The sequence below is a fragment of the Caenorhabditis elegans genome, chromosome V, assembly GCF_000002985.6.
Source record: "Caenorhabditis elegans chromosome V".
Taxonomy (NCBI): domain Eukaryota; kingdom Metazoa; phylum Nematoda; class Chromadorea; order Rhabditida; family Rhabditidae; genus Caenorhabditis; species Caenorhabditis elegans.
Window position 1 is genome coordinate 15,815,972 of NC_003283.11, and position 25,228 is coordinate 15,841,199.

Sequence of the window (25,228 nt, forward strand, 5' to 3'; positions counted from 1 at the left end):
GTGAACATTTTAGGTGAAAACAATCTCTCTTTCCATGTGTTTTTTTTTTCATATAACACTCTGCTTATCTGCGTCTTCAAGTCTTACAATTGTTCAGACCATCCTTTGAAGTTTTGTTACACTGTTCGCCTGTCGCCGCCTACTTTGAGAGAAAAAACATAGTTGATTTTTGCCCGGTTGAGACCACTTTCCTTCGGTACTTCCAGGTCCAGCTTGAGACTCACACAGTTTCAGTATGTCTAGTTTTAAAGTATCAGAAAAAACTGAGTAGGAACACTTACCATCTAAAATTATGTAGAGAACACAGCTTTGTAAAAATTATATTTTGAAATGAAAAACTCCTAAAAACACAAACTTCAAACGAAACACAAACTACAAAAAGGAGGGGTCTCACACAATATTGCGCAACGTGGTGGTGCCCGCTAGTGTACATAATCTTTGCGTCTCTTCGTTTTCTGCACAGCTGACATTTGCTTATTTAAAGGGAGGAAAATGAAGACTGGTGATTGAAATTATTGACTTTAATTTTCAAATTTCTTTTTTATTTTTTTCAATTAACTTTAATTTTCAAGTTTCAATTTTCAACGCTATTGCAATTGTTTTAGAATTTTCTTACTAGTGATATTATAATTTATGAATTTTAAGTTTTCATTTTTCAAAAAAAAAAACAAACTTTTTTTCCTTCTTTGAAAACAATAATTGTGTTTCAGAAACCTTCCTAAAAATGAGCAAAGAAGATAACAACGCTGTGGTCGGTCACCAACCAGCAACAAAAGTTGGAGGACGTCGTATTGCTGACCATGGAAACCAAAGAGCTCAAAACTCTACAAACTCCTCAGATGCAGTCCGTGAAGCTATGGATTTTGATTTACCGGCAAAGGTAAGTGGTTTTTCTTCTATAATTATTTAGCAAATAATTTTTTAATGTCAAAAAGCTCAAACTTTTGTATTTCAGATGGAAAAAGCCTATCCGACTGCCGCGGTAAAGCAGGTGCACGAAAAACCAACTCCGGCAATTCAACCAGCTCACTATAATCGTGCAACCGGCAATGGACAAGTGCGAAACATTCCACAGAAACAAAATCATTAACTTTTTTTTCTAAATTTGTACAATTTTCAATTTTAAACAACTTCCTGTATTCTGAATATTTAAAAATAAAATTTAGAGAATCTTAGAAACAAGCAACTATCTAGTTTCCAGAAGTCATGCCCTCAGAGATATTATATTTTATTGACCCAGGAATACAATCTACAAATACTACAAACAACAAACTTCTATGTCTTAATTCAATTTATTTTCCAAATTTAATTGTGGAAAACAGCTTTTAAACATACTTCCAAATAGTTTTTTTTTGAAATTTCCACACAAATTCCAATTAAAAATATTAAGCCTCAACATTTTATTACCATTAAGAACAGCATAACTCTATAGCATTTTTTACTGGAGACCATTATTGCCGGGGTAAATGGCATTTCCATAGCTATCCCTGTAGCATTTTTCACAGACACATTGAGCCTCATCGGATGTCATCGGATCTTCTTTGCATTGACCAGGTCCACACTGCTGAAAAATATTTTTTAGTAAAAAGATTAATGGTATTCATTCTGAATAGTATATTTTAATCGGATAATATTTAAAAATCCTTTTAAAAATTTTATACTTTTTAAAACTTTCAGTAAAATTTTGGTGACTCTACAGATTATTCCAAATTCCAGTGCTCCAAATCTTACCCTTATTCGACACCAAACATCACAAACGGGATTTGTAAATATAGCACCGAGCTGACCCCAATCTGTTCTTCTCGTCAGACAAACACTTCCTTTGTTCAAGCCAATAAGAAAAGCGAAAATAAAAAATAAAAAACTGAAATTCATGATGTTGTTCAAAATTAATCTGAATTCTCACCTTTATATATGAAATTTTGTTCAATGTTTTAGTTTTTTGTGATTAAGTCACAAAATAATAGTCAGACTAACTTTTCTATTTTTCTTTTACACAACTTGTGGATTTAAAAGTAAATTGTGATTGCTCAAGTCAGAAAATTTTCTGATTTGTAGCGATGAAAAAAAACACACGGTTACCTAGGTTTAAAAAAAGTGAAACTTTTTTTTTTTAATATGTGGGAAACTCAAATTTTGATTTTTTTTAAATTTTGGGGATCTTTTCAATTTAACATTTTTAAATATTTTTCCGAAAAACAATTTCAGAAAAAGTTGCAGAACTTTTTTGTTCAATTTATTCTTTACATTGCTTCTATTCTGGCTGGCATATTCTTTACAAAATTTTCAAAAATCAGAATTTTGCAAGCGTACTCTGTGGAACATAGGTTCAATAAAATCAAAAAGCAAAGTACAATTATAGGTATACATATGTCTTCGTGTCTGCCATCTTTTAATTTCCTGCTCAAAGATAGTCAGATTGAAGAATGTATTAACGCAGTCAGTCTAACCCAAAATGCTGGTTGTTAAGACTGCAAATCTTGCTTTAACTATTGTTTTTGCTCAAATCCTGTTCTATTTGAATATATACTTACTTTATGCAGTTTTCTGTTCGAAAAAATTATATTCAGACCAAACTTGTTACTTTTCTATTGTCGATTTTTAGTGGATGTGGGACATATGTTAAGTGATAAGATTGTGTGGAGATTTCAGTGAATAATGCTTTCACTGATCTAAAATTCCAAAACTCTGCTTTTTTTTTGTCGAACATCACACAAAACGGACATTATCCGTGTGAACGTTTGATTAAATACACTCAATTTTGTCCACGTCATTCAACAAATTACAGAAATTTAGGTAAATCTGTGGGTTTAGAAAGAAAAACACCTATACGTGTTGGGCTCTCCTTTCAAAGTTTAATAGAAAAAAATGCGAAATTTTTTGCCTAGAAAAAAAAAGAAAAGAAGCGTCACACATGTCGCTTTTGAAAAACAGTTTTGGAAGTTCACATTTCCCTTCTTTACCCCGTTCGAGAAACGTGAACTCCTCGAGCAAAAACTAAACTTGACAACTTGACAGGTCTTTGTAAAAGCTTAAAAAATCTATTGAAAACGGACAAACTCGATAAAAAAATGATTAAAAATCCATTTCGAATTCATCAATTAAATCGATAAAAATCGTTGAATTTCCAGTAACAATTAACAAGTCCTACTTCCTGGCTGTACTTTTATCGGATAATTTTGCTGTCGAAAAAATGGCGTTCTTCACAACATGCCCGTCTGTAATATTTGCTACAATGCGCTCTATTCTTGGTTTTTTTTATTACTTCTGACAGACTTGTGGCTATTTATTTTCCAGTGTGGTATCATCTCAATTGGAAAAAGCTGTCAATACCCGTTGTTGCTTTTATTCTAATTTTATCCGCCATATTCAACCAATACATCCTCTTCGGATATTGCAAATATTCAATCAATGTACCTTTAAGATGCGATGACTTTAAATGTACTGTGAATACGTGCTATTACAATTATTATATATCTCAAGAGGAAATTTTGCATTTTGTAATTGGATCCATGACTACCTTTTATGTATTCGCTTATTCATTAGATACCTAACTTCTAAATCTGAAATTAGCAAGTTCCTCTCACAAGTACGTCTGTAATTTGGCAGTGATTCTGAAAAAGAAAAAATGTTTCAGGCAACGCGTGTTGCACTACTCGATTCGTTTACAATTATAGTCTTCAATGTTTTTCCTTCGTTTTTATACGCCCAGTTTCCAGCAACTAACTTTTAAAAATTTGGGCCATTGATATCATTCTTCAAACGCGTTGGAGCTTTAATTGACGCTGTCTTAATTTTTAGAATTTTCATGCGTGAGAGAAATGTTGCCTCGAATGTTATCTCACCAATTTCTTGAATTATGAATATTTGTTTTATTAGCAGGAAAAATATATGCACAAGACGTGTAAAATTAAAATTTTATTATTGTTAACATAAAATCTTAGCCTATTAAATTCAGGAAGGAAGTTTAACTTTGCTCAAAATTCCGGCGGGAATTACAATTTTTGAAACCTTTCAAACCTTAAAAAAATTGACAGGAATAAAAAATTAATTCAAAAAATTTAGCACTTTTTGTTCTTATGTGAAAAAAAAACAAGATGAATAATTGAAAGTCACCCAGCCGTCAAGTTCCTCTATAAGAAAGTCTAAAACAATGACTCAATCAGAATCAGAGTATTGATGTTACGACTATCAGAAAATGAATGTGTTGTACATATTTTCCTCTTCTATCTACCATGATTTCAATTTCCTCCTTTAGATACCTCCATTAGAAAATAGAAACACATATTCTCACAACCAGTCGAGCACAAAATGTTGCTTGTCAAGGTGGCAAGTCTAATTTTAACTATTATTTGTTCTCAAAGCCTTTGCTGTTTAATGATCTACCTACTTTATTCAATTTTTTGTTCAAAAAAAATTATATTCAAGCCAAGCTTGTCCATCTTCTATTGCAGATTCTTCATTGATGTGTTCCTCACGTTAAGTGGTAAGATTTCAAATTCCAATGCTTACTTGGTGGGAAAAATCTTGTACCGTAAAGACAAATCAATAAGCTAATACTTTCAGGCTTGGCGTAAGTCTTCAGGTATAGGGTTTTCAAATTTCAGCTTTGGTGCCAAAAAATATGCCTCTTTCGAGATCTAGAAATAACTTTAAGTTTTCAGTGTCAATCAACAAGACCTACTTTCTGCTTATTTCAATATCCAATGAGTATGCTGTGAAAAACCTAGCATTCATTTTAATATACCCATTCTTAGTGTTTGACACAATGCGATACACTCTTGGTTTTCTGATTACTTTTGACAGATTCATTGCTATATATTTCCCTGTTTTTTATCAGATAAATCGAAGAAAACTATCCATACACTCTATTGTCCTTATCCTATTATTGTCCGCCGCATTCAATCAATACGTCCTTTTTGGATATTGTGCCAACTCTATAGATGTGCCATTAAATTGCGATGTCTTCAAGTGCACTGTGAATTCATGTTATTACAATTACTATCTGACTCAAGAACAGATTGTTCATTTTTCTATTGGAACTATGACGATTTGTTTCTGTACTCGCTTATTAATCAGATTTCTCACTGCCAAATCTGAAGTCAGCAAGTTTCTGTCACAAGTGCGTTTACATTTAACAAGAAGCACATACTAGCTCCCTTTTGGACTTTCAAACTTACCACATTTTTTCAGGCGACACGAGTTGCACTTCTTGACTCTCTTACAGTTTTAGTATTCTTCCTAGCTCCATCTTTTGCTTACGCTCATCTTCCTGCAACTGATTTCGAAATATTTGGTCCTTTGTTAGCACTTTGCAAACGTGTCGGATCACTGATTGAAGCCGTCTTAATTTGCAGACTTTTCCTGCGTGATAAAAATATCGCTCCAAACATTATTTCCCCAATGTCTTGATTTTTGTTCTGCAAATATTTTGAAACCTTAATCGAAGTTGCTTATCTTTCACAATTTTTTTTTAAATCTCACAATGAAAATTCTCAAAAAAAGTTTTTTTTCACTTTTTTTATGTGAAAGGGGTAACATGAGTAGCTCAAAATCACTGAACTATGTTTGAATTTGAAAAGTCTGAAAAATAATTTGAAAAGTACGAAAATCAGAACCAAATATTTATATACGTGTTTTTTTTCTTTTTCATATGTCTAGTAGTCGTTCAACTTCCTCCCCTAGACTGATCTTATCATACATTATCACAACCAGTCTAGCACAAAATGTTGCTTGTTAAGACGGCGAGTCTAGTTTTAACTATAATTTTTTCTCAAAGCCTTTGCTGTACAATGATCTACCTACTTTATGCAGTTTTTTGTTCGAAAAGGATTGCGTTCAGGCCGAGCTTGTCCATCTTTTATTGCAGATTCATTATCGATGTGTTTCTCACATTAAGTGGTAAGATTCTTTAAAATTTTAAATTCTAGACTTTCAAAAATACATCTTAGGTAACCTGAAGGTTTTAGACCTATTTAGTAAGACTTTAGTGTCCGGATTTTAAGTTGAGTTTGCCGTTTTAGGTGCGATTAGACGCCGAAATTTGCATAAAGCGACGGATATTATAGCTTAAAATACAAATATCTGAAAGTACATAGAAATTCAGAAACGGTTAGCCGTAGGTAGCGTTGGTAGCGTAGGTGGCGTAGGTAGGTGCGCAAGCAAAAAATGCGCCAACATTGGATTTTCAGTGTCAATCAATAAGGCCTACTTTCTCGTGATTTCACTATTCAACCAGTATGCTGTCAAAAATCTAGCTCTCATTTTAATAATTCCATCTTTAATGATTGCAACAATGCGATATACTCTTGGATTTCTGATTACATTCGACAGACTTTTGGCTATATACTTTCCGATTTCCTATCATCTACACAGACAGAAAGTTTCTATATATTTCATTATTTTCATTTTAATATTCTCAGCCGCATTCAATCAATACGTATTATTTGGATATTGCGGCAACTCCATAGATGTGCCATTAGAATGCGATGACTTCAAGTGCACTGTGAATTCATGTTATTACAATTACTATCTGACTCAAGAACAGATTGTTCATTTTGTTATCGGAGCCATGACTGTTATTTTATGTGCTCGGTTATTCATAATGTACCTCACTGCCAAATCTGAAGTCACCAAGTTTCTGTCACAAGTCCGTTACAATCTTGGTTAAAGTTTTAAAAGAGTTTATTTTTAGGCGACACGAGTTGCACTCCTGGACTCGCTTACAATTTTTACATTCTTCATTCTCCCATCATTTGCCTATGCTCAATTTCCTGCAACCGATTTCGAAATATTTGGTCCTTTGTTAGCACTGTTCAAACGTGTCGGAGCACTGATTGAAGCCGTGTTCATATGTAGAATTTTTCTGCGTGAGAAAAATACAGCTCCTAACACTATTTCACCCATGTCTTGATTGTTTGTATTTTCTTCCAAGAGTCCATAATTTTTGTTCAAGTTATTAAACAGTTTCTCATCGTAAAATGTATTGACAGTGTGAAAAGAGAATGGAAGCGTCCTCGTCACGCTTCTACATGAGTTCTATTGAGATGTCACTGGGAAGCCATGACTCAAATGAGGTATCAGTTCTGACATTATATGCATTTGAACTACTAGTTATTATATACATACATGTTTTTGAGTGTATAATATGGTTCAATTTCCTGCTACTCAGGTTATTCGTCTCTCATCGCCCCACGTTAGGAAAATCAGAAACGAATAATCTTATACGTGTTTTTGTGTGTCTAGTAGTTTTTCAATATCCTCCTCTAGACTGATCTTATCATAAATTATCACATCCAGTCAAGCACATAATGTTGCTTGTTAAGACGGCGAGTCTACTTTTAACTATAATTTTTTTCTCAAAGCCTTTGCTGTACAAAGACAAGTTCTTTTTTGTTCAAATATTTATTTACTTTCTGTAATTTTCTGTTCGAAAAAAATCAAATTCAAGCATAACTTGGAGCTGTTTTACTGTAGATTTGTAGTTGATGTGATGCTCACCTCAAGTGGTAAGATATCAAATTTTTTTGGGTTGGGGCTGGTTGAGGGATATAGTTTGGGTACTGTAGTAGTACTGTAGGGGTACTGTAGAGACACTGTAAAAAACTGTAGTAGTACTGTAGGGGTACTGTAGGCGTACTGTAGGATTACTATACTGTATACTATATTTCAGTAACAGTAAATAAAATCTACTTTCTGAAAATATCAATATCCAATCAGTATGCTATGAAAAGCATTTCCTTTTACACATTACGGCCGTCTCTACTCAACGTTTTGGAACACTGATTGAGAGTATTTTAATTTTTAGAATATTCAAGCTTGATGCTTCTTCCAATATTATCTCCCCGATGTCTTGATTTTTCAATTTTATATTTTGAAAAAAAAACATAATATGCAAATAAAAACTGAATGCCAAACAAATTAATATTAATTAACTGGAGAAATTTGTGACGCCTGCTTTTCCCTGGTTAGTATTTTGAAACTGATAAGACCTTCAATTACTGATCCACCGCATCTTGGAATGGAGACCAGTGGGCCATAGTTTCGAAAATTAATTTTTGGAAGTTTGGAGAAAATAAATGGAGGTAATATATTCAATAAACAGATTATCGTAGAATCGACAAGGGCGAATAGTGTGGCCTGAAAAATTGGTTTATTTTAAAGCAATCAACAGCTCTAGGGGTGTGGCAAACTTGGCTGATTGATAAGCTTTTGAATCCGACCAATCAGTGACCAAAGCCGCGCCCCTCTGCTATTTGCTAATTGGTCGACCCCCTTCTTGCAATTTTCTAATTATACCTTTGACAATGAATGATTGTTTGGAGTTTGCTGGCAATAAGTCAAAACAAAAAGTCGTAAAAATAGCAAGATTGAGGAACATCCCAACAAAATGCAAGCTATTCTTTCATGGCGCTTCCAATAATTATTAAAGCATTGATTTATCATACAATGAAAATTGTCACATTCCAATGGAATATCGTCAGTATTTTTGCAATATACGAATAAAACATATTGATCCAAAATTACTACTGATGAAATGAAAATCAAAAAAATATAATTCGAAAGTTTGTGGCGATGATTATAATAAAAAATTGGAAAAAATGAACCGATCACTCTGTCCATTGTAACCAAAAAAGTCAGAGTTGAACGAACGGTTCCAACTAGTAAAATTGGCCAGATTAATAAAAATATTAGATTTTTGATGACAACTTTCTCCGAAATCTGACGGGAAAATAAGTATATCTTGTTGATCGAAACTGAAAGTTTTAATATCTAATAGCTTATCAAAAATAAAAAAAAGGTTCAAACCAAAAAACTCACACAAGAAATAAAACAACGTGTCAACTGCAAATCTACAGTAGACGAGCGCCAACTCTGTCTTGAAAGGGATATTTTTCTTACAGAAAATTGAATATAAAAGGTAAAAATTCAAAAGCCACGTGGTTTCGGAAAATGTTAAGGATATTACAGTAGTTATTATCACAAGGACGACCATTACGTTTTACTTTGAAGAATGATATATTTATCGATATTATGTTTTTTTGCAAGCGGATATTAGATGGTATAGACAGGGCGGTTTTCTGATTTTTTTTGTCTTATTGAGCTATGAACTTTGTGTAATGAGGTTTGTGTTACATTCTTTAAAAATTTCAAGAAAAAGTTAAATTGACACATGTGAACAACTTTGTGAACACGGGCGGAAACCTTTTTTTCAATTTTTCAATTTTTTTTTGTCAATTTTCCAACAAAAAAAACTTTGAAAAAAAATGGAAAAAGGTTAGTTCCAATTTTAATGAAAATTTGTGAGATATGTTAACTGTTACGTTATCTATATTAAAAATAAAATAAAAATCCGAGATTATTACTGAGAATTACAAAAACTTGAAATAAACTTTGCGTTTTTCAGTTGAAAACAGCAGTTTTACATATGAAATCTGTTTTATCTCAAAGAAAAAAGAATATAATTTATTGAAAAAATACCAAAAACATTTCCATAAACTTAACTTTCAGAAAATATATCTGGCATTCTTGTAGTTACTCAGGTTCTAAAATTTCCTCTTTTTGGCCAGAGGAACTCATTTACAGCCGGTGAGCAGAAAGCACTATTCATAATCAATTAAAAAAAATAAAAACACCAGAAATTTTCACACAGATCATTGGATCGTTTTCCCACGCCTGTCTAGTAGTGGACTAGACAAAAATGACTATCACGCGGAAGAAGTTGGACGCATTTCGGAACTTTTCAAGCATAACATTCGATGTCATTTCCATGTTTTCTTTTATTATATCTTAACACAAACTAACATGAACTGAGCATACTCAGAATATTTTTGAGCCAACCTAAGACGACCATGGCAACCGACAGCTTCAGTGGTTTTATTATTGCAACAATATTTTTATTTTGACAATTTTTATCGGGGGCGACAATTTCCCGTTCGTCTACCAGGAAACTAATAGGATAATTGCCAGATTTTCCAGAAATATATAGAAAACAGTAAATTTTTAAAATCTTCCAGAAACATTGAGAAACCCCTGGAAAGTGTTTCAGAACGTTTCAGAAGAGCTGCTGGAAACTTTCAAAAAGACCTGGAATTTTTCGAAAAAATTCTTCGAAAAAAAAGACAATAACCTCAGAAAAATATATCTACAGAAATAATGATAATAACCTGCGAAAGTATTTTTGAAGCTTTTTGCCATTTTCTACGTCAACTTTTTTCAATGCACTTTGCCAACATAGACTATGGTTTCAAATGACTGAATCATTTGGTAGACTAGATTCATTTAGAAAAAAATCTTTTGCCCATACGTTTCATTAAGAAAGGATCTGAACTTTTGTGGCATATCACATTTTCCTCAAAAAACTGAGACACAAAATTTTTGTCTAATTTCCTGCTTAATAAAATAATCCAGCCTTATCTTCAAAACAATCATAACCGTAATGTTTTTCCTTGTGGTAACCAACGTTTTACTATCGATTATATTTGCCTCGATAGTTTTTGGTTTAAATTTCTACTTGCTCTGGTCGATATTTTACTCAAAAAGGATTCCATTCAAATCTGATTTGATATTAATTTATGTTAGATTTGCGATTGATGTGGGATATAATTTGTCTGGTAAGTCTTTCTCCATTATTTTAGAGAGGAAAAAATAGATTTGAAATAAATTTTTTGATGAAAATTTGATTTTAAATGTTCCAAATTTATTATCAAATTTCAGTCGCAATCAACAAAACATATTACCTGGCAGATATTGTTTCGAAAATATTTGTGTTCAAAAATGTGACACTTTTCTTATTGTGGCCGACGTTAATATGTGCAACCATGCGAGTCACTCTTGTATTCTTAATCTCATTCGACCGACTAATGGCATCATTATTTCCAATTTCATATCATAACCATCGTTACAAAATAAGCACCTACCATATTCTCCTCATCGTTTTTTGTAGTGCATTTTTTGATCAGTATATATTATTTGGGTACTGCAAAAATGTGATTGATGTTCCTCTGGAGTGTGATAATTTTCAATGCAGTGTTAATCAGTGTTACCAGGATTATTGGGTGAACCATGAACAAGTTCTCTACTATTTAATTGGTTCGTCATCTGTGATCTTATTTTTCAGACTGTTTGTCTGGAGTTATTTTGCCAAAACACAGACCAGCCAACTAATTTCGAGGGTAAAATTTTGACAGATTTCGATTATTTTACTTCGAAATTTTAAAATAAATTTCAGGCTACTCAAATCGCACTTCTCGACTCTATAATAATATTTGTATTCAATATTCTTCCATTGTTTGTTTATGCAAATTTCTCCTCAATCAACTTCAAAACGGTCGGACCGTTGACGACGGTGTCAAAAAATGCTGGGTCACTGATTGAATCAATTATCATTTGTAGAATCCTGCTTCGTGAAAAAGTGGTTACTGCTATTGTTGTTCCTCCAAATGTTTTAATTTTTTGAATTTTGATGTAATAATTATTTCAGATGTTAGTATCCATACTTTATTTCGCTCCCAATAAACCTGTAAACTTGAAAATCAGCCCCGTACAAACAATTTAGTGCCGTCAATAATTTTATCCAAAATCGTTGAATGATTATACAATGTTTTAAATTACTAATGTCTTTTTCCAATATTTCAAACAAAAATGCATGCTGTGCTGCACATGTTTAATATGTATCATACTTTTTGGGGTAATAAAATGTGTCGGTAGATTTCTGACTTGTTTTTGCACATTGTCATGTGAATATTTGAACCATGTCGGTTTTACGTAACATAAGTTATAACATAATATTCTCTCCTAATTTCCTGTCTCACGGAAAAGCGACCATATCTTCAAACAAGTCGTATTCACCATGTTTTACATTGTGATTACTAATGTTTTGCTATTGATTGTCTTTGCTTCGACAGTTTTTACTTTGAATTTCTATTTGTTGTGGTCGATATTTTATTCGAAAAGGATAGCATTCAAGCCTGACTTAATACTGATTTACTTCAGATTTGCAGCGGACGTGGGGTATAACTTATCAGGTACTCAAACTTTTAATTTTCGCTAAATTAGCTACTCCTCAAGCTTGAATCAGCCCCGAATTGCGCAACCCATGAACTGTGGGCCGCTGCCGAAACTACACCTATCGCACTGAGGCAGGCTGGCAGGCAGGCGTCAGTCCCTCAAATCAACTATTCATTTTCAGTCACAATCAAAAACACATACTATCTGGCGTGCCTAATCTCGAGATTATTTGTTGTCAAAAACTTGGCACTCTACCTATTATGCCCAACATTATTATGCTCAACAGTGCGTGCCACCCTTGCATTTTTGATTTCTTTCGATAAAGTTTTGGCCTCAATTTTCCCGATCTTACATCATAATCATCGCCGCAAAATCCGTAATTCACATATTCTTCTCTTGGTTTTTTGTAGCGCATTTTTCGATCAGTACATTTTATTTGGGTACTGCGAAAATGTTATTGATGTTCCACTGGAGTGTGACACCTTCTCATGTAGTGTTAATCAGTGTTATCAGGATTATTGGGTAGTCCATGATCAGTTGTTTTATTTTCTAATTGGAGCGGCATCTATTTTATTATTTTTTCGACTTTGTATATGGAATCATTGTGCCACGACACAATCCAATCTGTTGCTCTCCAGAGTGAGTTTCTCCGAAAAATTCAATAATTCAAACGTTTTGTGAAGTTTTAGGCTACTCAAATTGCACTGCTCGATGCTTTCATGACTTTAATTTTCAATATTATTCCATTATTCGTGTATGCAAATTTTCCTTCAATCAATTTGAAAACGGTCGGGCCAATGACATCTGTCTCGAAAACTGCTGGATGCCTTATTGAGTCGATAATAATTTGTGCAGTCTTGTTTCGTGAAAAGAGGACTGTAACTGCTTCTCCAAATATTTAAGTTTCTTGAATTAGGACATATAATTTTAATAAATAAATTCAACGCTTAGAGGTACTGGTTATTATCTGAACAACAAATGCTTATCAGTATCTTTTCCAAACATTGGTTATGGGGAATTACTTTATTGAATAACTTTACATTACAAATTACCAGAGATATATTTATTCGGTGTCACTTTTTTCTTCGCCTTCAGCAATCTCCAAAGGATAATCGATTCGATGACAGATCCGGCATTTCTTGAAATTGTGATTGGTGGGTAATTTACTTTGACCGAAGTTGGTGAAAAATGGGAGTAGAGAATTATTGGGATTACATTGAAGAACAAATATATCAGAGAGTCCAGCAGTGCTATTTGCGTGACCTCAAGCATTTGGGAAATTGGAAAAATTTTAAAATTTTGGGTATTTTCATTTGACTAGGGCGAGACTAAAATGGGGTTAACGACAAAGATTCTGAGCTCACCTTACTAAGTCGGCGACTAGTTCTTTTCCAGATATATAGTCGAACAAAAAAGAGAACTGACATAATTTCAATCAACGAAAAAACCACCTGATCACGAGTTTCCCAAAATCTCTGATAACACTTGTTAAAAGTGCACTGAAAGTTATCGCAGTCCAATGGAACTTCTCTCACATTTCCACAGAAACAGAACATGATGAAATGATCAAAAAGGATATGTCCGAGAATTGGAATAATAATCCAATAAAATGGAATTTTACGTCGATTGTTGCGATAGTGAATTGGAAAAAAGACTGATATAAATCTTTCCAGAGTAATCATGAAAGCAAATGTTCCTTTGATAATTCCCATTGTGACAGAAGTTTCCAGCATATAAATTGATAAATTTTTCACAGCTAAATGTTTGTAGCATAGAATAACTAGAAAATAGGATTTCATGATGGAAACTGAAAAAAAATCAAGAAATTTTATCCACAAGTGTTCAAACCAACCCGTAAAGCTATAACAAATATCCGCTGCAATTTTACAATAAATCAGGAGGAGTTCGGGTCTATAGCAAACTTTTTTGGTGAAGAATGTTGAAAACAGTAAGTATAAATTGATATGAAAAACTGTTTGGGCGAATAAAATCGATAGGACAAAGTTGGAGGCTATAATGATGAACATAGCTTTTCTGAAAAGATCTTGTTGTTTTGTTGAAAAATCAAAAAAGTTCTCGAAAAAAACAAATAATCAATCTAGCACAAAATATTTCGGGAGGTTCTTTTTTCTTTTTATGTCTTATCTTTTAAATAGTTTTTCTTAAAATACAAACATACGTTCTAGTTGTATTCCAGATATTGGGAATTTTTTGTAATTTCATAGAACACCATTTTCAGAGTCAGTAAAAGTACTGCAAAATATTCAAGCACATTGAGCAGTATTGTAGTTACACAAGAAGTGTACCAAGAATTTGAGATACTGAGGTTTTTCTCAATATGTGTTAAAAATCATAAAATCACGATCCAATGCAGATAAAATAAATTTAGTCACGTATTTTTTTTGAGTTTTCGGACAAAAATGATCAAAGACTATAAAGTTATTTCGAAAGGCAACATGAGTTCAATTTTTAGCCCAATTACGCAGTACTATTACTGATTTTAAGCTTGTATTTCTTTTTGATTTTGTTGTTATGATACTTTGATGGGACACAGTGCAATAAAATAACATACATCTTATTATACTCTTTATTGGGTGGCTTCGCGTTACAAATTGCTCAAACGAATATTATTCGGTGAAACTTTTTTCTTAGAGCTCAACAATTTCCAGAGAATAACCGACTCGATGGCAGATCCAGCATTTCTTGAAACTGTAATTAATGGGTAATTCACTCGAACCAGCGTTGATGAGAAATAAGAATAAAGTAATAATGGGGAAATGTTGAAGAGCAAAAGCATCAGCGAATCTAGTAGTGCTATTTGGGTTACCTGTAATAATTTGGGTTGTTAGAAAATTTACTCTTTTTACAGTGTTTTTATTGGTCAGGGCTTATCATCATTAAAGTGTAAAATTGAAAAAAAAATTTTGTAAAAATCTATATTCTTGGTGTTCGCCTTCCGACTGGAGACATATACAATTTTTGAAAAAAATTTGCAATCGATTTGAGCAAATGAAGATGGAAATAAAACTCCCAATAACCTACTTTATGAAGAAGATGGCTTGATCTTTTCCAGATATAAAGTCGAATAAATAAAAGCAGTGACAAAGTCTCAATAAGTGAAAACACCACCTGCTCATGGAACTCCCAGTATTTTTGGTAACATTCGTTGAAAGTACACTGAAAATTATCACAATCCACTGGAACATCTATAACATTTCCACAGAAGCCGAAAATAATACATTGGTCGAAAAGTAAATGACAGAGAATTGGAATTATAATCCAATACAACGGAATTTTGCGCCAATTGTTGTGGAAAAAAGTCGGGAAAAATGTTGCTATAAATCTTTTCAAAGTTATTAAAAATGCAATGGTTGCTCTGATAATTCCCATTGTTATAGAACCTTCCAATAGGAAAAATGACAAATTTTTCACAATGAGTTTCTTCGAGAATTGACTGACTAGGAAATTAGTTTTCATGCAGGATACTGAAAAATATCTCAAAATAAAACAACTATAAATGTCCAAAACAACCACAAAAACTATAACAAATATCTGCTGCAATTCTGCAATAGATGATGAGCAGCTCGGGCTTGAACCCAATCCGTTTAGAGTACAAAATTGAGTAGAGTAAGTATAAATTGAAATAGAATACAAATTGGGAAAATAAAATTGATAGAGCAATTATAAAAGCTATAATGATGAACATAGCACTGCAAAAATTGTATGCAGTTTTTTATTTTTATTTATTGCCTAGATGTCTATATGCCTACGTACCTGCCTATCACTCAATTTTACGTTTACTAGGTAGGCTGTGGAGGTAGGGGGTAGGTAACCGTATAGGCAGGCATTGATTTGAGTGCCTCAAAGAAAACACTCACCGTACGCCAAACAGACTTCTCGAGAAAAATCTTCCTTTTTTTTGTTTTGAAAAAATGCCTTACTTGCTCGAGCTATTCTAATTAAGCCTGATTTATTTTTATTTTTGAATTACTGATTTTCTTAGAGGACAGTTTCTTAAAATCGGAAAAAAACAGCATGAAGATGTATACCAAGAAACTTAGAAAAATCCCATTAGCCAAAATATTCGAAAACCAAACTATGTCAAAATCGCTAATTGCCAAAAACAAAATTTGCCGGAAATGTAGAATTTTTACCTTTTTCCAAACCAACCATAATCATTTTGATAACAAAATAAAAACTACAGTAATCCTACAATACTACAACATTACTACTACTTTTCTTGAGACTTACCCCAACTCATAATGTTTTCAAAAGCGCTGAAACTACAGTAATCCAACAGTTCTTCTACTATGGCACTACCGTAACCCTAGTAGTTCTCCACTGATAAATTTTATGTACTATTTGTAGATAGTTTTAAGCAATTCACATTTATTACAGAAAATTTCAGAACAATTGAGTAACGCTTATAAGGTTAAAAAAAATTAAAGAATCTATTCACTTCATTGAAACGCTAGATTGAAATTTACCAATATTATCATTTTTCATATTCACATTTTTCTTGTGTTTTAATAGTCTCCAGAGAATGATCGATTCGATTACAGATCCGGCATTTCTTGAAACTGTAGGCAATGGAAACTTTACTTTGGCGAAAGTTGACGAAAAATAGGAGTAGAAAAATATTGGGATAATGTTGAAGAGCAAAAGTATTAGGGAGTCTAGCAGTGCAATTTGGGTGACCTGTAATGATAGGGTTTTCAAATTTTTTGATATTTTTTCCCAAAAAATTGCTAAAAGGTTTTAAAAAAAATTAAAATTGTCTCTTCGACTCACCTTGCAAAATCGCTGCTTTGAATTTTTCCAGATAAATAGTCGAATAAATAGAAGTACTGAAACAGTCTCAATAAGTGAAAATACCACCGGGTCATGTGTTTCCCAGTATTTTTGATAGCACTCGTTAAAAGTACACACAAAGTTATCACAATCCAATGGAACATCTACCACATTCCCACAGAATCCGAAAAGAATATATTGGTCGAATAGAAAATGACAGAGTATTGGACAAATAATTAAAAAGATCGGAATTTTGCGCCGATTGTTGTGAAAAATAATCGGGAAAAATACGGCTATGAATCTTTCCAGTGTTAGCAAAAGAGCTATGGTAGCTCTCACAATTCCCATTATTAAAGAAGCCTGGAGTAGATAAAAGGACAAATTTTTCACAGCAAAGTTATTAGAGCATAAGAGAAGTAGAAAATAGGTTTTCTGAATGGAAACTGAAAGAAAAAATGTTGAAAATTTTAAAAGCCGGTAAAAAAATATACGCGATTAGGTTTTTTACAATTTTTCACTCTTCTTCAATTTTGATTTGAACTTTTTTCAGTTTTTCAGTTATTTATTTGCCACATCAAAAGTCGGCAAAAAACGCATTTTGGAACACCTCTATCGATGTTTGTGAAAACAACACACAAAAATTCTAGATAGGAATTTGAGTGTGCAATAAATTGAAAATTGAGCTTTTTCGGTAAAAATAATATTTTTCAAGTAATACTTATTTGAAATTTTTGGAATATTTATCTCTGAAAATCCAGAAACGTGCTCAAACTAACCCGTAAAGCTGTAACCAACATCCGCTGCAATTCTCCAATAGATAAGAATCATATCAGGCTTATAGCCAATTTTTTTGGAATGAAAAATTGAAAAAAGTAAATATAAATTGATATAGAGAACAATTTGTGAAAATGAAATTGATAGCAAGTTGTTGAAAGCGATAATGATGAACATTGCGCCAGTTGTATTTGAAGTTGATTATGAGCCAAAAAATGCTTCGAACAGACTTGAGACAAGTCTCTGACTAATTAAATTTCGGTAGACTTTTTTTTTTTTTTCGGTAGACTAAACAGTTTTTTTCGGTAGACTAAACAATTTCTACATCACCTTATGTCTGACATCTCGGGGTTTTGTTTAATTTTTGCCTCTCTAATTGTGAGTTTCATAGATCATCATTTTCAAAAATTAAAAAAGCGGACAATTGCCAGTGCCAAAACTTTGGACTTGGAAAAATAATTAAAACACCAAAAACCGTGGCATTTTTTGTGAGTTATTATCCAAAACTGTACTGGGGAATTGAAAATAGAGTCGGCGCTGGTGAATTGCCTGAAAAAATCTGAAGTTATCTGGTTGAAATTATTAATAATTGATAAGAACTTGTCGTGACCAGGACATTTTTTTAAACTTCAGTAAACTCCTAAGGACCATCAAGAGAGCAAAAAGTGGGGAAATTGGGCAAAAAATCCACAAATTTTCAATTTTTTTTCTGACCTTGTTAAAACCCAATTTACAGCTCCTTCGGTTGCTCCAAACTCAAAAATATGTATAATTTAATTACTTGAAATTAGGTGCGCAGCCAAAATCATTCCCGCGTGCCTGCCTATTTATTTGAAAACACACTTTTTTTTCTGTCTGAAAACTTGAGAAACAAGTACAAAAATTCTATCTCAAATCTCCAAGAAACCCAAGAAAAAGCTTCTGATTTCCATTATTCGTAAGGCCATGTGGGTTTCCTATTACTCAGATATCAACTCATGAAAAACACTGCAGATTCGTTGTATATATTCCCAGAAAACATCTCTTCAAAAAACATTTTAATGAGACTCTATGTGTTTTTTCTTTCATAAAATAACCAGAAAAACATCTGATTCAAGTATTTCCCCGAACGAAGTTATATATTTCATTTTTTACTCAGAATACATAATTAAATATTCTTTTTCTACTTCTCTGAATTGTCTAGGCAATTGATTCACAAAATGCTCAATATCAAAACCACAGTTATCATACTATCAATAATCTTTGGTCAAACAGCTTTTTATCTAAATTTGCAACTTTTGTACTCGATTTTCTATTCGAAAACTATCGTTTTAAAGTCGGATTTGTCACTTTTCAATTACATTTTTGCGGTTGGCATGATTGTTCCGTTAAGTGGTTGGTTTTTTAAAGTTGAACAGGAAAAATGCAAGATACTTTTAAAACGGGAAATTTCTAATTTTATGGCTCTAGTTTCTTTCCATAAAATTTCAAGCATTGAAGTTGTTTCAGTGAATTTTTTTTCGCATATTGCAAGCCGCATAAATTTGCATTGTTTTTTTTTTAATTCTTGTTTGTTTTAACAAAAAAAATCCAAAAATTGTTCATAGAAAAAATTGTGATTTTTGTCTGAAAAAAACGGCTTTGAAAAGAGTTTTAATAATTTATTATGATTTTGAAAAAGATTGAAGAAAAGGAAAAAAAAATTCTGTAAAATATTTCTAATTTTTTATGAAAAAAATTGATTCATTTTTTCCAGAAAAAAAATCAAAATTTGAACCAGCATTCTCTAAAATTTTTGTCTAATTTTTTTGAAGAAAATTAAATTTTAAATGACCATTTCAAATTTTTTGAATATTAAAAATATAAACTTCCAGAAAATTTTTCAAACTAGTTATTCAGTCTACAATTATCAGAAATTAAAAAACATTTAGGGCAAAATTTTCTTTGAAAAAAATCCAGAGAATGTTCAAGTAAGAAATGTTTCTTTTGGCTGTACTGATTTTGTTTTTTTTTTAAATAGTAAACTGAAATTCGAAAATTTTCAGTGTCCCTCAACCAGTTGACTATGTTGGTTTACCAATACTTTGATGAATTCACAATCAAAACTTAACTTTTTTCCTGTTATGGCCTTAACTTTTTTCCTGTTATCACATTTGACAGAACTGTGGCTTCATGTTTTCCGATTCTCTACCACAATTACAAGCACAAAGGGCCAAATTTCATTATTCTATTTTGTGTATTTTGTTCATCCTTTATCAATCAATATATACTATTTGTATATTGCAATTTCGTTCTGGATATTCCTTTAGATTGTGTTAATTTCAAGTGTGCAACTGGTGAATGTTACTTTAATTATTGGCTAACACATGAAAATGTTTTTAATGTGATGATTGGTATTTTGTCGGTGATTATATTTATTCGTTTGTTTATTTGGAATCATATGGTGGAGAAGGAGAAAAATAAAGGTATTTCGAAAGTTAGTTGTGACTAAAAATTTTGAATTTTTTCAATTCCACATATCACACTTGGTGTAAGGTTGTTCAATAAAAATTTGATCTACAGGCGAAAATTTTTTTGCCGAGAAAAATGTGAAGTCTGCAAGCTCTTAGCCATGCAAAATCAGTTGAAAAGTCTGTGTCTAGAAGCGTCTAAATTTCTGCAACTCTCGTAGATCATACCGCAATGGGACACTCTAGGTGATCGAGCATGCAGAAATATCAAAATTTATTCAAAGTCATTATTTTTCGAAATATGTTTTGTTGGTCATTTGGCAATATTCCAAAACTTAAATGAAAATATTGAAAAACCTAGGAATTTTTCGAATAAACATGCTATGTTAGACTAATGTGCTAGCCAGCATTTAAGATTAAAAAAAAATTTTTTAAACAACTTTTAAAGATATAAATAATTCAAAAAACATACTATGCAAAAAACATTTTTCCGTTCCAGGCCACTCGCATTGCACTTCTCGACTTTCTAGTTGTATTGTTTACAAACATTATTCCATCGTATTTATTTCTCTTTTTTCCACAGTTCAATTTCGATACAGTTGGACCTGTTGTGGCATTGTTCAAAAATGTCGGATTTGCGCTCGAAACATTGATAATTATGAAAGCGCTTGGAAAAAGAAAAAATGAATCTCAAGTAGTTGCAGTGAGGTCGAATTCGAATCGGACATAATTTTAAAATTTTTATTGGGATAAATTGTTTTTTTTTGTTGGTTAACACACGAAAAGTGATATTGACTCGTAATAAATGAATAAAATTACCTTGTTTTTCCTTATTCCCCTGACCCAAAAGCCATTTAATTTTCTGTCTACCTTGCTTTCATTTCCGTCTTAAAAAATCACGGGCAATGCTTGAAATGAAAACTACAGTTTGTTTGCAATTTTGTTTTGGATATTCCTTTAAATTGTGTCAATTTCAAATGTGCAACTGGAAAATGTTACTTCGACTATTGGCTGACGTACGATTACGTATTCAATATTATTATCACAATATTTTCAGTGGTGATTATTATCAGGCTTTTCATTTGGAATCATTTTGTGAAAACCAAAACTTGTAAAGTGATTGCAAGAGTAAGTGTAGAGATTTGTTAATTGACAAACTTTTTTCAAGCCTAGACTAAAAAAGAATATCTATAAATTTCAGGCCACGTGGATAGCTCTTCTAGACTTTGCTATAATTTTATTGACCAATATAATTCCCTCATTTGTATTTCTCAATTATCCACAATTCAGTTTTGAAACCGTTGGTCCTATGATTGCACTTTTCAAGAATGTTGGATACGTCGTTGAGACCATAATAATAATGAAGACACTTGGAAAGAATAACCAAAAAGTTGTACTTCCAGTGAGGCTCTCTTCAAATCTGTCATAATTTATTGTGGGCCTTTGCAGCCTAAGCCTGCCTTGTGCCTATTCTCACATTGTTAGTCGAACGTTACAAATAAATACATAGTACAAATAAAAGCTTATTCAGTCATGCTCTCCATTTTCAAATCGGATACTCAAATGAATCATACGTGTTATTAGTTTTCGGAAGATCATCCACAGATCCATCGATGAATCGATACCTCATTGTCAGATGTGAAGCATATCTCATCTTATTGTACAGAGTAACAGGTGTTGGGTTCAACTTTGAAGTGTAGGTTGCATTCCATCCCTCTTGATCCGTGCAGCAAAATCTAAATTAGAAAGTACTAGATTGATCGAAAACAGGTTCACAAACAAGGGATTGATCACCCTGGGATCTCCCATGTGCTTGATTTCATAGCCACTCCAAAGACAACTGCCGGCACAGGTGAATCTATAGATGCCAGTTACTTGAACTTGAATTGTTTTGTTTCGAGGAGCCTGCAGTTTTTTCGGTCAGAACTTGAATATTTCCAGCCACAAATTTCTTTACCTCAATAAACAAAACAGTTTTCATAAACTCGTTCTCATAAAGATTGTTAAACCCAAACTGCAAAGAGTACTCTACCCATTCCGGCCCTGCCATAAATTTCTTGGTGAAAGTCCTTTCATCATTTGGCACATCATCACAAAACCTTCCTCCAAACCCATTCGGACAAAAACATTCCGAACATTTTGCTGGATTTGGTATACTTCCATTTTTACAGTCCAGAGTTTCAGGACACGTGCATTGGTATTTTCTATTAATAGCTAACATGTCAGAGAAGCTGATTAGCCGGATTCCGATTGTGTGTTTCCAAATCGGATTTATTGGCTTCAGAAGATCAGAGTAGTGGTACAACATAACACTAGCAAAATCGAATGGAACTGGATTGAATGACTCGTTGACGGAAAGCTTTCTCCAACTGGACTGAAACGTTATCAAATTACCAATTCCTCAAAGTGTAAACTCACAACATCATTGGTTTTTACAATCACATACTCATCTCGGTCGTACCTGCTTTGGGTGTGCATGGAACCCAAAGCATGTATGATTTCGTGAGCGGCATTTTCCATCTGAAACAAGTAAGAAATCGACAGAAAACAACCTTACACCACACGGTCCAGAGATACATGGTTTAGCAACCCTTGAACTTATACTTGGCCACATACACTTACTGTGGGATGGAGTAGCGTCAGTGGAGAAATTGTTAAAAATCACTTCTTTGGTCCCAAAATGACCAAATATCATAATACAACTTTTCAAAAAAGTTTTGAAAATTTTTTATTAACGACAGTCGAAAGTGGCAATTACTCAGTCGACTTTTACTTTTTACTTACTTATTACTTAGTCGACCAAAATAAAAACTTTTTCCGACATTTTTTATGTTTTAATTTTGTTTAGATTATTTGTATTAAAACATTGTAGAGGTCGAAACATGCGGCATTTCTATAAATTTCCTCAAAAGCTCGTATTTTTCAAAATTTTGGCAATTTGCCACAACTTTGACCGGAAATTATGAAAAATCTAACAATTTTTGGAGTGTTTTATTATGGTATTCGGTTGTTGTGGATCATTATAGGTGCATTTAGACAAAATCCCCACTGGCGCTACTCCACCTTTAAGACCCTGTAACTTATGAGTGATCTACGACCGGTTTCAACCGAGCGTCCTAACTATAACATCGAGGTTGCAAGGAACCCTGCAGCGGAGCGTCAAGTCGGTTTTGCCCAAACACAATTTAGTCGCTCTTTGTCCAGGTAAGGTCCCGTGTCAAATACCTCTCCATATAAAAATTGCAAACTAACCGTCATACATGATCTATCAAGCCAAACTGCTTGAGCTCCGCCTCTCATCCCGACATAAGATGCACATCCAGTCCCGTCGCTGAAACAAACACTCAGCCAATTTGAAAAAAATCAAAGTTCACTCACTTGAGAAACACTATTATATTTTCTGCTTTAGGAGCATGTATAAACTTGATACAAGTTCGTTCACTGATATACTTGATCGCTCTCTTTATTAAATATATTTGATCATCCTGAAGAGATGGATCAAATTCATAGTAAACGGTGTTATTTGTCCATAAATAACCATGCATCATTTGTCGTTTCTGCCGCGCACCATCATCTTTTTTGATTCTTCAAAAAAATGAATTACACTTACGCTTCTTCCAAATACCAAAACTCACTCATAAGCGTCTAAATTTATTTCGTTGACACCAAGTAAATCCTGATTACAAGCGGTTTCCTCTTCTGCGGTAGGAATACAGTGACATGAAGCTACTAGTATTATAAGAAGGTAAATTAAACGGCTCATTGAGGCTTTTCAAATAAACTGAATTGTGTTTTTTCGGGCAGAAAGGAAAGTCCACATATTTGAAATTTGCATTATGGTAATGATGAACTAATTTACATGCACATATGTAAATAAATTTTCTGTTGTTTATCGACGGTTTTTTACTTATCCAGGTTAAGTCTTCTTTGAGATCTCACATAATCAAACAGCAGCCAAAAATCAGAATCTTCATTTAGAAAATTATGAAAATTCAAAATTGATGCAAGCTTCTTCTTGATTGAAGTCTCCAAATATGTCGTTCCCTGCTCTCCGCCGTGTGATACGATTCCACGTGTAACATTTCAAAAATCGATTTCCTATAAGGTCTGTGAACCATCAGCATTGTAATAGTTGATAATACTCCGTGTAATGAAATGATAATGAACGCTAGATTATTTGCACCTAAAATTTCACATGATTTTCTATTCAGAACAAGTTTTGAATAGACATACCCTGGTTATGATAACCTAAATATATTGAGAGCACTATGTGAACAACCGGAAAAGCAAGTATGACTATTGGAATGACTAGTTGAATGCTCATTGCTACAAAATACTGATTTTGTAAACGATTTTTATTTCTAGAAACAGGTCTATTTTTGAGCAATTGACGGAAAATGAGCCCAATTTGCAGAAGTATTTGAAAATGGAGAAGGCTCAACGCGGACACAATGCAAATCACAATGTATTTTCCAGTGAGGCCAAGTAGAAAAAAATTAGGATGATTGAAAACATCAGATGCAATGCACGTATTTATCTGAAAAAAATGCTTCGGAAGGTGACAGATGTGAACAAAAAAAACAACATTTCGTGACATCAGTTTTCCGTATTCCTGGTCAGGCAGATTGAGAAATATAGGAGCTGGAAATGCGGCAGTCAAAAAGTACTGGGCTGTCACATACAATAATCTGTGCCATTTTCTAGTTGTGCTGGTCTTGTGACCGTGAATCAATCGATATCGACGATCGTCGAGGAATATTAGGATCGTCGCAATCACCCCTGAATTTTTTATTTCAAAAACGATTGTCTGACCTTTTTGTCAAAGTTTTTCGAAAAAAATTTGGAACAATGTTCAGTTTTTTTGGATAACGGACCCCCCTTTGCCTGATCAGTCAATCATACCTCCAATTGCAGAAATACCTACATAGGTTTGCAATGAAGTTGGAACTCCAAGTAATGCTAGAACGCCGAGTGGATGGCCTCCGCAAACAGGTAAGTGTAAAACTGGCATAGTTAAAATACTAAAATAGACATCGACAAATGCTCCGACAAAGTGCAATAGTAACATGCAAGTCTTCACGGACTCCAATTTTTTCGGCGTTTTCGAAATTATAATGTATGCTCCGAGGGAATGAGTTACAACTTCGATCATAGTGAGAGTGTGTAGAATCTTTGAATAAACTTCATCTGAAGCAAGAAAATCAAGACTTGTAGAGCACATTATA

General features: G+C 33.0%; 10 protein-coding genes and 5 pseudogenes across 17 annotated transcripts; 8 read left to right on the plus strand and 7 right to left on the minus strand.

Annotated features, from left to right (window-relative positions):
- Window positions 1–410: 410 nt before the first annotated feature.
- On the plus strand, window positions 411–1,179 carry F54B8.4 (Small, acid-soluble spore protein gamma-type; the record flags this gene model as incomplete). 2 transcript variants are annotated; one of them, NM_001269755.3, is made up of 3 exons in its annotated part: window positions 411–502; window positions 711–880; window positions 956–1,179. In NM_001269755.3, 3 exons carry the CDS (start codon window positions 493–495, stop codon window positions 1,088–1,090), a joined length of 315 nt encoding a protein of 104 aa, NP_001256684.1. The 2 variants fall into 2 exon arrangements, with proteins under 2 accessions (NP_001256684.1, NP_001256685.1); NM_001269756.3 differs by lacking the exon at window positions 411–502 and having other exon boundaries at window positions 725–880; window positions 956–1,090.
- Window positions 1,180–1,438: 259 nt separating this feature from the next.
- Window positions 1,439–1,875, minus strand: abf-3 (AntiBacterial Factor related; the record flags this gene model as incomplete). The annotated part of the gene is made up of 2 exons (NM_074549.1): window positions 1,439–1,564; window positions 1,732–1,875. The coding sequence occupies 2 exons, from the start codon at window positions 1,873–1,875 to the stop codon at window positions 1,439–1,441; spliced, it is 270 nt and encodes an 89-aa protein (NP_506950.1).
- A 580-nt stretch (window positions 1,876–2,455) lies between these two features.
- Window positions 2,456–3,856, plus strand: srbc-47 (annotated as a pseudogene). The gene has a single exon. A coding segment is annotated over exon 1 (1,401 nt).
- Window positions 3,857–4,311: 455 nt separating this feature from the next.
- Window positions 4,312–5,412, plus strand: srbc-48 (G-protein coupled receptors family 1 profile domain-containing protein; the record flags this gene model as incomplete). The annotated part of the gene is made up of 3 exons (NM_074550.1): window positions 4,312–4,486; window positions 4,665–5,122; window positions 5,194–5,412. 3 exons carry the CDS (start codon window positions 4,312–4,314, stop codon window positions 5,410–5,412), a joined length of 852 nt encoding a protein of 283 aa, NP_506951.1.
- Window positions 5,413–5,726: 314 nt separating this feature from the next.
- srbc-49 lies at window positions 5,727–6,913 on the plus strand (the record flags this gene model as incomplete). Of its 2 annotated transcripts, none has more annotated exons than NM_001028795.1 (3): window positions 5,727–5,901; window positions 6,192–6,649; window positions 6,695–6,913. In NM_001028795.1, 3 exons carry the CDS (start codon window positions 5,727–5,729, stop codon window positions 6,911–6,913), a joined length of 852 nt encoding a protein of 283 aa, NP_001023966.1. The 2 variants fall into 2 exon arrangements, with proteins under 2 accessions (NP_001023966.1, NP_001023967.1); NM_001028796.1 differs by having other exon boundaries at window positions 6,423–6,649.
- Window positions 6,914–7,310: 397 nt separating this feature from the next.
- On the plus strand, window positions 7,311–7,856 carry F54B8.18 (annotated as a pseudogene). Its single transcript has 2 exons — window positions 7,311–7,508; window positions 7,673–7,856. Coding segments are annotated over exons 1-2 (382 nt in total).
- Window positions 7,857–7,926: 70 nt separating this feature from the next.
- Window positions 7,927–8,995, minus strand: srbc-50 (Serpentine Receptor, class BC (Class B-like); the record flags this gene model as incomplete). The annotated part of the gene is made up of 3 exons (NM_074552.2): window positions 7,927–8,139; window positions 8,299–8,756; window positions 8,821–8,995. 3 exons carry the CDS (start codon window positions 8,993–8,995, stop codon window positions 7,927–7,929), a joined length of 846 nt encoding a protein of 281 aa, NP_506953.2.
- A 1,443-nt stretch (window positions 8,996–10,438) lies between these two features.
- srbc-51 (Serpentine Receptor, class BC (Class B-like)) lies at window positions 10,439–11,458 on the plus strand (the record flags this gene model as incomplete). Its single annotated transcript, NM_074553.1, has 3 exons — window positions 10,439–10,613; window positions 10,717–11,174; window positions 11,231–11,458. 3 exons carry the CDS (start codon window positions 10,439–10,441, stop codon window positions 11,456–11,458), a joined length of 861 nt encoding a protein of 286 aa, NP_506954.1.
- A 393-nt stretch (window positions 11,459–11,851) lies between these two features.
- On the plus strand, window positions 11,852–12,911 carry srbc-52 (annotated as a pseudogene). The gene is made up of 3 exons: window positions 11,852–12,140; window positions 12,191–12,648; window positions 12,699–12,911. Coding segments are annotated over exons 1-3 (960 nt in total).
- A 139-nt stretch (window positions 12,912–13,050) lies between these two features.
- On the minus strand, window positions 13,051–14,036 carry srbc-55 (Serpentine Receptor, class BC (Class B-like); the record flags this gene model as incomplete). Its single annotated transcript, NM_001028794.1, has 3 exons — window positions 13,051–13,272; window positions 13,374–13,816; window positions 13,862–14,036. 3 exons carry the CDS (start codon window positions 14,034–14,036, stop codon window positions 13,051–13,053), a joined length of 840 nt encoding a protein of 279 aa, NP_001023965.1.
- Window positions 14,037–14,614: 578 nt separating this feature from the next.
- Window positions 14,615–15,715, minus strand: srbc-56 (Serpentine Receptor, class BC (Class B-like); the record flags this gene model as incomplete). The annotated part of the gene is made up of 3 exons (NM_074555.2): window positions 14,615–14,836; window positions 15,052–15,494; window positions 15,541–15,715. 3 exons carry the CDS (start codon window positions 15,713–15,715, stop codon window positions 14,615–14,617), a joined length of 840 nt encoding a protein of 279 aa, NP_506956.2.
- Window positions 15,716–16,464: 749 nt separating this feature from the next.
- srbc-54 (Serpentine Receptor, class BC (Class B-like)) lies at window positions 16,465–17,751 on the minus strand (the record flags this gene model as incomplete). The annotated part of the gene is made up of 3 exons (NM_074556.1): window positions 16,465–16,707; window positions 16,801–17,243; window positions 17,577–17,751. 3 exons carry the CDS (start codon window positions 17,749–17,751, stop codon window positions 16,465–16,467), a joined length of 861 nt encoding a protein of 286 aa, NP_506957.1.
- A 1,022-nt stretch (window positions 17,752–18,773) lies between these two features.
- On the plus strand, window positions 18,774–21,432 carry srbc-53 (annotated as a pseudogene). Its single transcript has 5 exons — window positions 18,774–18,948; window positions 19,599–20,029; window positions 20,503–20,706; window positions 20,931–21,131; window positions 21,205–21,432. Coding segments are annotated over exons 1-5 (1,239 nt in total).
- Window positions 21,433–21,552: 120 nt separating this feature from the next.
- Window positions 21,553–23,551, minus strand: nas-40 (annotated as a pseudogene). Its single transcript has 6 exons — window positions 23,385–23,551; window positions 23,259–23,337; window positions 22,401–22,526; window positions 21,964–22,380; window positions 21,787–21,911; window positions 21,553–21,742 (listed from the first exon to the last, which is right to left on the minus strand). Coding segments are annotated over exons 1-6 (1,104 nt in total).
- A 441-nt stretch (window positions 23,552–23,992) lies between these two features.
- Window positions 23,993–25,224, minus strand: srh-149 (Serpentine Receptor, class H; the record flags this gene model as incomplete). Its single annotated transcript, NM_001028869.2, has 4 exons — window positions 23,993–24,186; window positions 24,237–24,540; window positions 24,589–24,782; window positions 24,906–25,224. 4 exons carry the CDS (start codon window positions 25,222–25,224, stop codon window positions 23,996–23,998), a joined length of 1,008 nt encoding a protein of 335 aa, NP_001024040.1. The 3' UTR covers window positions 23,993–23,995.
- Window positions 25,225–25,228: the final 4 nt, after the last annotated feature.